The following is a 10,082-nucleotide window of genomic DNA, read 5'->3' on the forward strand; positions in this document are numbered from 1 at the left end:
ACGAGGAGGGGAGGAACTTCCACTCGTATTGTGGGTTCACCAAAGGCCCCTCCTTTACAGGGAGACACACACATCAAGCCACCTTTTTTACGCACGCGCATCAACAATGGAGGTGGCTATAGTGGGAGGAGAGAAGACCCCGTGATCAATGGAGCTAGCTCGGTCGTCGGGCCAACAGCCAACGCGGGCATGCTCTCTATCATCCACCCATTGGGTACATGAACGATCTAAAGTCAGCTCTTGGCAATGAAGTGAAGAAAATGGATCATATAATTGAGCTTTGTGAGCTTTAAGACGTGTGCATGCAACACGAACATGCTTCCCTTTGGCGTCTGAGCAGAAGCCTGATGGAATCCGTGGCAGAGATGTGAAGTATAATGGCTGGTCCCGCATTGAGAGGTGGTGACACTGTTGCAGTCCCTTGGGCGCATAACATGATGAACAGTGTAGGCCATGGGAATCAGTGAGAAGATGGTAATTGATGGGGAGAACAAGACATTGAGCGGACAAGCCAAGACTACTTCGTACTTAACATAATCTGACCTTTCAAGATTACTTTGTCCCTGAAGAATATAATTCAGCCACATATGTGATCAGAATCCTTCAACTTGTTGCACAAAGGAGAGAGAATATATATATATATATATATAAAGAAAATATTCATATTTTGATATTTTTCCAATCAGTACTCACATTTTATTTTTTTATTTTTAAATAAGACTCCTGATTAAAAAAATATCTAAGCTATCTCTCAATTTTTTTAGCTTATTATAGTGTTTTGATCACCACAATAAAAGCATAATAAAGTTTATTAAAAATATAATAAATTATCTAAATAGACTCTTGACCTCAATCAAACTAATTATAAGTCTAAAAATATAATATTATAATGATTTATGAGTAATGATAATCAATGAGGCATCATATGATATCACCTATAATGTTTTTCAATGTTGTTTATGGTATTTTTATCATATTAATAAAATACTATTAATGCAATTAAAAAACACTATAAACAAACTAAATGAAAATACCATAACAATTAAAAATTAATAAAAAAATAGGTGAGAAAATTTGGCAAAAAACTTTTAACGGATATTTTGGATTTTTTAATTTAAAGTTATTATTTTGAAAAAAGCGATACCTTTTGGGAAATACCTAAAATATGAGTATTTTATATGAAAATAGTATATATATAGTTGAATTTTTGGAAAAGTTTCTCTCTTCTCGAGTCTCCATTTTTTTAATTTTCTAATAGCATCCTTTTTTATTTAATATCTATAATACTCTTGATTTAAGAGTGAGCTACCTATCCCTTTGTCCTCCCTTTTCCTATAAACCGATTCATAAGGTAAATCAATCTAGTTATAATATTTTTATATTATATTTAATGTTTCTGATAATATAAAAATACTATAATGTGATAAAAAATACTATATTATAGTATTTTCAGTAATACTAGAAACACTATGATGTAATATTTTTATATTATTATGGTGTAAATGACATGACAAATCCATCAACACTATATGCCAATACTATCATTTTATCTTTAACACCTCATCTACATATGGTCGAGCAATTTGATTGATACGTGAAAGTCATTTAAGTGATCTTTTGTCACTATCTCAATTTTACATAACTGTATCCTATAAGTATTAGTTGAAAAATGAATAAGGACGATCTTCATACACTCATTATCGTGCAAATTGAATGATGAATGGGCGTAACGATCTAGCACTATTTGATGACGATTTTGACTAGCATAACAAATTGATATAATGGCTTGACATTGATGAAGGGCGGTTATGGTCAGTTTTTGCTTTTGTTATCATACAAGCAACATAATAGCTCCTCAAGTATCCACTATAAAAAGAATCACATAAGTATGCCTAGGGGACACATAACAATCTATATCTGACTTATCCAACTTATCCAGCTCGATTATCGACTTAAGCATCGGAGAGGTATTGTCAAAAATACTCATGACATAATTTTTATGGGGTTCAAATGTCTGACTCAGAGAGTTTTCACTTTGAGATAGGTTAAAAGAAGAATCAGGTTGAATCTAAGTTAACCTCTAGCTTGAAAAATCAAAATTGACTCTAACAAATTACACTAAAAGGAGGGCCGACCTATATGTCTTAAGAAAAACTCATGAGCCCATCTCAGATGAATCCAAAGGATTTTAATCCCTCAAATTTGAATGAACTAATTCTAACAGCTCCGAATGCTCTCTTGTCGAATCTTCTAGTTTTAATGATCCCAAACCAAGGGCAATCTAGAATGTTAGTCAATCTGAATTCTCTCCCCATGCCAGACCCCAACCTTTTCCGATGGCTTTTCCAAGACTCATTCTTTATCCAACCACCTCCCATAGCTCCTGCAACCCTGATTATTTCTATGAAAATCTTTCATACCCTAATCCAACAAATGCAGATTTAATTAAAAGAGTCTCTCTACCTTCCACAGCTTGCCCATCAAACCCCATTTGCATTCGCTCTACTAATCATGACTTTTTTTCCACTACTAATTCTTATTCCCAACGTAGTAGTCAAGTTTTGCCTGGCTTAGGCCCAAGTATCATCAAAGATGCACTCCTCGCCATTAGCTCAAAACTTAATTCCTCCATTGAAACCAAAATTCCTGAATGAGTTGATCGCTTAATCGATCGACCTCCCAACTAAGATTTAAGGCAATCTTGATAAAATGGATCAATAGTTGAAGGATATTCCTAGAGAAATAAAGCAAGGAAAGTAGCTAGAGATATACTCATACTTACAATCTCTTTTATAAAAAAAATATAAGTAAATAATCGATCCCTCAAGGCTTCAAACTTTCTATTGGACATTTATGATAGAAAATCTGACCCCTTAAAACATATTATGATGTTTAAGGGAGTAGCATAGAAAATCTGACCTCTATGAGACTATAGACTCTCTTATATGTTGAAATTTCCTTACAACTCTTAGGGGAGTGGCATAGGAATGGTTTATCAAGCTCCTCCTTAAGCCAATCTCCTCTTTTGGCAATTGGATAGATTAGTTTGAATTTAGTTTTATTGGCTATAAACTCTAAAAAAAATTCACCACTTCTTTTTTGGCCATACACATTAGGAGGAAAAGAAATTTGTAAGAGAATTATATGAGGAGATTCAACGACGAGATTCATTTGATCACTAACTCAACCCCCTCTATTCTAATCAATGCGTATATCATTGATCTCTAGCTTTTTAAGTTTTTCTATAAAGTTATCACTCAAACTTATGATGATTTTTTAAAAACTTTTGGAAGAGGCCAACCGCCACATCATTATGAAATCAATAATTACTGAGAAAATAAAGGATGTAGATAAGAAAGTGGCGAAAGAGGAAAGGACTCAACGTTCAATCACATGTAGAGATTACGAAGTGATAGCCAAGAAGTAATCATGTCCCCTCCTAGTGAGACTTCACACCTCTCAATACCAGACCAATTTCCACTATGCTTCTCAATTCGGGAAGTGGGGAGGCATGTGTTATGGTGAAAATTATATGACTGATCCATCAGCACTATATGCCAACACTATCATTCTATGTTTGATACCTCATCTTCACATGGTCAAACCACCTAACCGATATGTGAGAGCAATTTAAGCAATATTTTGTCACTGGTTCAAATTCATGTAACTGTATCCTATAAATAATAATTGAAAAATGAGTACAGACGATCTATATAATATCATGCAAACAATGTGGTGAACATGCATAATAGTCTAACATTGGTTGATGGCAATTTTGATTAGCGTAACAAATGAATATAATGGTTTGACACCGATGACATGTGGTTAAGGCTAATTTTTATGTTTTCATTGTCATACAAATTATGTAATATTGCTCCTAAGCACCCATTATAAAAGGAGCTACATAGGTATGCCCAAGAGATACACAATAAACTCAATCCAACTCATCTGATTAGATTATTGACTTAAGTATCAAAGGGACATTGTCGAACATTCAACTTGGAAAGTTTCACCTTGAGACTTGCTCAAAGAAGAACCATGTTGAATCTGAGTTAGCTTTCAACTCAAATAATCTAAATCTATTCTAACAATTATATTATAATATTTTATATTATATTATAATATTTTTTATAATATTATTAAAAATAATATAATATAATATAAAAATATTATAATTGGATTGATTCATTGAAAAAAAAAGATAGGTGGCTACGGTATTTTAGATATAGGGAAAAAAAATACTATTAAGGAATTGAGAGATACTTTTCGGAAAAAAGCTAAAAAGAAGAGTTTTTCTTACAAATTGACTACATAATATATATATATATATATATATATATATATATATATATAAGAAGTTGGAGATAGGAAGTGTACGCAGGGTCATAAATGGGCCTTGAGTCATAATGGGCCTTCAGCTGAACGGACCCATTGGACGCGGCCTCTTATTGGCTCCTCCTCCCCGGTTCCTTTCTCCGTCTCCACTCGGAAAGCTCACACCAGCCTGGTGCATCAGGTGGCTCTTCCTCGCTCGGGGCTGATCCCCCGTTCCTCTCTCCCGAAAGCACGTGATTCGAGGTTACAGGGATTGCGCGTGCCCAAGCCCCCAAGGTGACCGCTTTTCGATTATCCAGCACGCAGAGTTCTCTGTTTGATTTACTGCACGTGGGATTTTATCGTCACTATAGGGTTTTCCGAAGTATATTTGACTAAAATTAGTCATTGTAGTACGCTAGGCTTCGATGCAGAACTTTTGCTTAGCAAGAATTCTTGAGATTTCCTACGCTGTGATGTGTCCTCTCACTGGAAATGCTGTTCATGGAACATCTTCTGGTCACACAAAGCGATTTTGGGTATTGGGGTTTTTTGTTTAGGGTTCAGTGATTGGGTAATATGTTAAGGGTAACTTAATTATTGTTACAACTTCCAAGATCAAGCGGCATTGACTTAATTAGTTTTGTTACTTTAAGAATCTGGATAAGGTTGTCTCCTTCTTGCTTTGCAATCACCATATGCACAAGCTACGAGTCTGGAATTATCTTTAAGTGGTCTCACATAAATGGTGGAAGGCAATTACAACGCAGTAGAGAATCCTATCTCATAGGTTGAAGGAGTCTGATGACACCAAGTTTAAGAATCCTGTATCTAATAGGTTTAAGGAGTCTGATGTACCACTTTGAGAAGCTTGGATATTATGAGTTGCGGCTGCTGTTGTTGGGTCGACAATCAGCATAGGTATATAATTATCTTCCTCCTTCCTTTGCATTTACAGTATGCACAAGTTACCAGTCTGGAATGATCTTTAAGTGGTTTTACAAAAATGAAGGCAATTACAATGCAGTAGTGCATCCTATGTCTAATAGGTTATGGAGTCTGATGATAACAATTTTGGAAATCGTATATCTATAGGTTTAAGGACTCTGATGTACAAATTTTGAGAATCATCTAGCATAGATATGTTGGGCCATTGTGGTGGCTTCAGAGCAAAGTATTACGGGCTGAGCAGTTTCAAATAGTTGTACTTTTTCTAAAGAGAACATCGCAAAAAAAAAAAAAATCCATAAAGAAATTTAGCTCAATTACGTTCCATCTTAATTAGTTAGACTGAAGACAGAATTAGCAGGTATTCTTCCTATAAACTCTGTAATAACAACAATAGGGCTAATGTATCCCTTGGTTCTAGCTAGCATCACAGGTATCTATGCTTTCTTGCAAGCCAGAAGATTATTTTCATCTACTGTGTAGCCACGTGAGATCCATATTTGCAATTGTTTGACATGATGAAGAATTTGGTCTCTGCTGCAAGATTCATGCTTAGGGTCGGTGGGCAAGCAACTGATATCTCATCTAGAGATCAGCTTTGCTTTATCTGTCATTCTGCTGGCAAGCCTGTAGCGATAGAGAAATTTAAGCAGGAACATTTTTGTCATCTCCTTGCAGCCAGCTTGAAGTAGGATCCTACATTCTTCATGTCTTTTATTGTATACCGTATGTTCATTTCTTGTTGATCACTGTTTCATCATCAGAAGAGTCCTCTCTTGTTGTCTTTATGTCAGCAACCTGGCTGCTGATCATTTAATTTTCGTTTTCTTTCTTCCAAACTATAAAATATTACAAGTTTGAAGCAACAGCTATCTCTTTGTAACTGTCCCATATCATTTTGACATGACAGTTGCTGATAGGTGACTCATTCTAGGCTATTGGACACAACTTGAGCCATTCCTGTACTTCATTATCTATGGAATGACGACCAGTTCATTTGTATTTCCATGGTCTGTTGATAATCACCGATTGTCATCATCCGCTTTGAATATGGAGGTCAAAATCAGTTTGAGCTTTCAATATAGTTACAAATAATCAGCATAATTTTAGTTAAATTGTCAATCTCTTAACACCCACTTACAGCAAGACACATGAAGTACACAATAAGCAGAAATAGCATGTAGATGGCTTCTAATCACATTTACATGTGAAGAAAAAATTGCAATTCTATGTCTCAGTAGCTTCTTGACACTAGTCTTCTACTGTTCTTGAGAAGCCAAATGCTGAATGTCTGCGGCTTCAATCTTTGGCGCTTTGCACATTTCATATAGCAATTGAGATGGTCAGAAATAGAATCAGTGCCTGTTTCTGTGAACCTGGAAGCACAAATTTATGGCATATTAGATAGTGTTTCCTGAAAAAAAGACCAATCTTAAATGTGATCAAAGAGATTATGTTGACATTTGTAAATATGTACCTCAAACCCTGCCAATGATCGGCAGTAATTGATATTTGTTAGCACTGTGCTCGTTGATCCACATTCACTGTCTTTGAGGGACATGTTGGACTTATCTAGCTTGATAGACCAAGGATGATACTGATACCCATTGGCCGTCATGCCGAGATGTGAAGATGATCGCTGCATTTTTATGCTTCTAGGAATGTTTCTTCCATCCACTGATGGTCTCCGCCTGCTTGTTTGCCTCTCGATTGTATCAGTTCGTTGACGTGGTGCACTCTGTGACCTTGCCTTTGCTCTTGAAGATTCAGTGTTGGCCATGTAGTTTGGAAAGGGATAATCACAAGAGTGTGATGGATCAGGCACTGAAATAGCTGATAAGTACTGTGGACTGCTCTGTGCTGTCGCGAACGAGAAATCCTCGAAATGTCCGCTGTAAGTCCTAGGGCTCATTTCCGTCAAGACAGATGGAGCAGGTGAGAATTGTTGGTATTGGACTATCTTGGAAGGTGTATGGACATGGCCATAATATCCAGAAAACCTGTGATCTTTTGCTTCAGTTTCTGTGATTGAATAACTGTATCTACTCTTTGTATTGCCTCTCGGTCCACCAAGATCCATCTCCACAATCTTAATGTTCTCTTCAGCATTTCTATCCATATCCTACAGGCATGTTAATGTTTTTCATTAACAATGGTAGATCTAGAAAATTGGTTTTTGAATGAGTTTAGTAATGCATTTGTCACTCTCTTCTCTGTTAGTAGATTCAGGCATTGGATTTGACTTACATGTGATTGTCTAGATCGTGGGTGCTGAGGTGATCTCCTGTGGATGGACTGCCTCTGTGGGACAACATGCGACTCTTCAGCCATGCGGATCCTCTGGGCTCGAGCTCGCTCTTGAGCTGTCACCAGAGCCTGGATGCGGAGAAGGGTAGCAGCAGCCTGCTTCCTTACTAGGTGACCTCTCACCAGAGCTTGCAGCTTTACCAGGCCTCTCAATGCACATAGAGCTTTTCTAGCCTGCAGTAAGATTTGATTCTGTTACATTAGTATTATCTTCTACTACCGTCATAATTCCCATAAATTTTAGCCTAGATCTTACATATAATGCAGAATTATATGCATCTTGTTTACTTGAACTCAACTGATCTTGGTTTTATGGAGAAGATTTTTTTTTTAAACTACAAAGATGTTGCTGGTTTAATGCTTATGATGTATCTCTGCTGTTATTGATGGATTCACGAGATTGGTCCTACTTCTTAAGCTAATTGCAGATTAAGGAAGCTATGGCATGCATCAGTTTGTATCCCCTTTATTTCTCATTCTAGATTGTCACTTTTTGGTTTCTGTTTATGAGATAATTTATAGTTCAATGACACAGTTGTTCTTCTTTTGAACAGAGAAACCCAACAGGAACTTGAAAAGATTAGAGAAGTACCAAATATGAACGGAAAGCAGACTGAATTTTGACAGCTGCATCTTGCTCGACAGCGCTGGTTTTTTGTTTGGTGGAAGCAGTTGTTAGCCGAATTACAGCTGCTGCTGCCTGCGCAGCAGCTACAGCAGCATCGGCAGCGGCAGCCGTGGCCACTACGACAGCCATTGCATGCCTTTTCTGTTCAATCTCGGCCTCCGATAGCCCCTGAACCGGCGCGCTTATGCTCAGCTCTGGGGAACCCGAGCTCTTCCCTGGACATGCTGATCTCCGAAAGCTCCATCTCTTTTTCTCCTTAGGAGCAGGCACCAAGATTGGAACTGACCGAGTCTTGGTTGGCAATGGAGATGAAGATTCTGCTTTCTCCTTATTTGCATCCTTCTTCCCCGTCAAGAAGCTCCTGAGCCATCTGCCTGCCTTCCCCATTTTCTCATGTACAACCACTAGGAGCAGGGGTCAAGAGTCATTCGCTTGGGAAAGCTAGATGAGACAAGGTATGAATATTGATGGCATCTAGAGCTTTTACATCTGTTTCTAATTTCTTCTAGCTGAACAACTCATCCTTCTTCCTTTCTGATCTCCGATAGCTAACAAGGTATGCATATTGTACCTCCAATCCCATTTTCCTTTTCCTTTGCCAATCTCACACCATCTCTTCTGGTCGTGGACTCAACTGCGGTCTTGTTTATTTATGAAGCAGGATTTCCATTGCAAGCCACTTGCTGCCAGCCTCTACAAGAGTGATCCCATGATTCTCTACAAGAATAACTAGCACTCCACTTCCAAGATGCCTTCTCTGCTGGTGAAGTAATGATGGGATTCAGCAAGGTTATTCTGGTAAGTGTACAGTGTGAGGATTAAGGAAGGGGCCAGAGAGCCATGTGAAGGAAATAGCCATGAACATGCTGTGGATCAGTGTGGACAGCAAGTTCTGGTTGTCAGCATCTTACGTAAAGTTCATCCCATCATTGGCTTACAGTGACCGAGGCCGCCTCAACTTTTTCACCCTGTACCTGCAGTTGGGGCTGATGATCCCAAACCAGTGCCGGTACTACTCGAAGGAGAAAGGTCTGGATCTGTCATGTTTATATCGATTCTATGGTTTCAATCTCTCGAATTAGAGTTACCTTCTCCGTGACTCAAATCTTTGTCTCTCATGTTATTTATCGCGAGACTCGATCTAGCTGCTCACTCCAAAATCACTTGGACAGTTCAATCTGGCATTATCTGGAGCAGATCTTCATAAGATTGCATTATCCGCTAATGACAGGGGGAGCTCTGCCACATTAATCCAAAAGGAAGGAAGAGAATGTGTGTCAAAAGTATTCCATTTCAATACCTGCAAGGAAAGATGCATCGAGCAGCACAAAAATTAACTAATGAGCCATTAAGTAAGGAATTAGTTGGCAGTCACATGCGACTGCATATCCTACTACTGCGTTGACTGTTTGTCGGGAAGAGGCTCAGCATCACTCAGCTTCTGCTCTTGTTTAATAGTTTCCTCCTTTCTATTGCCAACAACATTCATTTGTCATAGTACATTTGAATGTGATGTTAACTATGCAAGCCGATAGAGTGTAAGAGCCTTTTTCTTCTGCATCAATGAGATGTCACAACTGTTTGATTCCTGCTAGCATATGGCGTGGGTATGGAATAGATTCCTGACTTTAAAATTTGGATGTGGCACAGATGTGGAATCGAGAATAATAGGAATGTGTTCATCAAAAAGTGAAAAACAAAAAAAAAAGGAAGAGTAGCTTTAGACACTAATGATTTTCACAAGATGAATCGGAAAGTGATTACTTTTCCCTCAGTGTACTTTTATCTTTGTTTATGAACAGCCTTTTCTCTCCCTCTCTCTCTCTCCGTCTCTCTCTCTCTCTGTGAGAAGGTGTTAAAACCAGACCCACATGCCAAAAGCTCA

General features: G+C 37.8%; 1 protein-coding gene and 1 long non-coding RNA gene across 4 annotated transcripts; one reads left to right on the forward strand and one right to left on the reverse strand.

Moving 5' to 3' along the window:
• The first annotated feature begins 4,478 nt into the window (after positions 1 to 4,478).
• Positions 4,479 to 9,757, forward strand: LOC135607670 (uncharacterized). 3 transcript variants are annotated; one of them, XR_010485222.1, is made up of 5 exons: positions 4,479 to 4,611; positions 7,524 to 7,748; positions 8,124 to 8,652; positions 8,859 to 9,226; positions 9,370 to 9,757. It is a non-coding gene; the product is annotated as an uncharacterized LOC135607670 (long non-coding RNA). The 3 variants fall into 3 exon arrangements; XR_010485221.1 differs by having other exon boundaries at positions 8,856 to 9,757; XR_010485220.1 differs by having other exon boundaries at positions 8,859 to 9,757.
• Positions 6,345 to 8,584, reverse strand: LOC103978324 (protein IQ-DOMAIN 19). The gene is made up of 4 exons (XM_009394082.3): positions 8,162 to 8,584; positions 7,510 to 7,743; positions 6,740 to 7,384; positions 6,345 to 6,638 (listed from the first exon to the last, which is right to left on the reverse strand). Exons 1-4 carry the CDS (start codon positions 8,582 to 8,584, stop codon positions 6,618 to 6,620), a joined length of 1,323 nt encoding a protein of 440 aa, XP_009392357.2. The 3' UTR covers positions 6,345 to 6,617.
• Positions 9,758 to 10,082: the final 325 nt, after the last annotated feature.

The sequence above is a fragment of the Musa acuminata genome, chromosome BXJ2-3 (assembly GCF_036884655.1).
Source record: "Musa acuminata AAA Group cultivar baxijiao chromosome BXJ2-3, Cavendish_Baxijiao_AAA, whole genome shotgun sequence".
Classification (NCBI taxonomy): Eukaryota; Viridiplantae; Streptophyta; class Magnoliopsida; order Zingiberales; family Musaceae; genus Musa; species Musa acuminata.

Excerpts from the sequence above, each read along its gene's own strand:
- LOC103978324 (XM_009394082.3), bottom strand. The coding sequence starts at position 8,584 with ATGGGGAAGGCAGGCAGATGGCTCAGGAGCTTCTTGACGGGGAAGAAG. Across the intron at positions 7,385-7,509 it reads CACGATCTAGACAATCACAT|GATATGGATAGAAATGCTGA; the intron begins GTAAGTCAAATC and ends ACATGCCTGTAG. Across the intron at positions 6,639-6,739 it reads GATCATTGGCAGGGTTTGAG|GTTCACAGAAACAGGCACTG; the intron begins GTACATATTTAC and ends TTGTGCTTCCAG.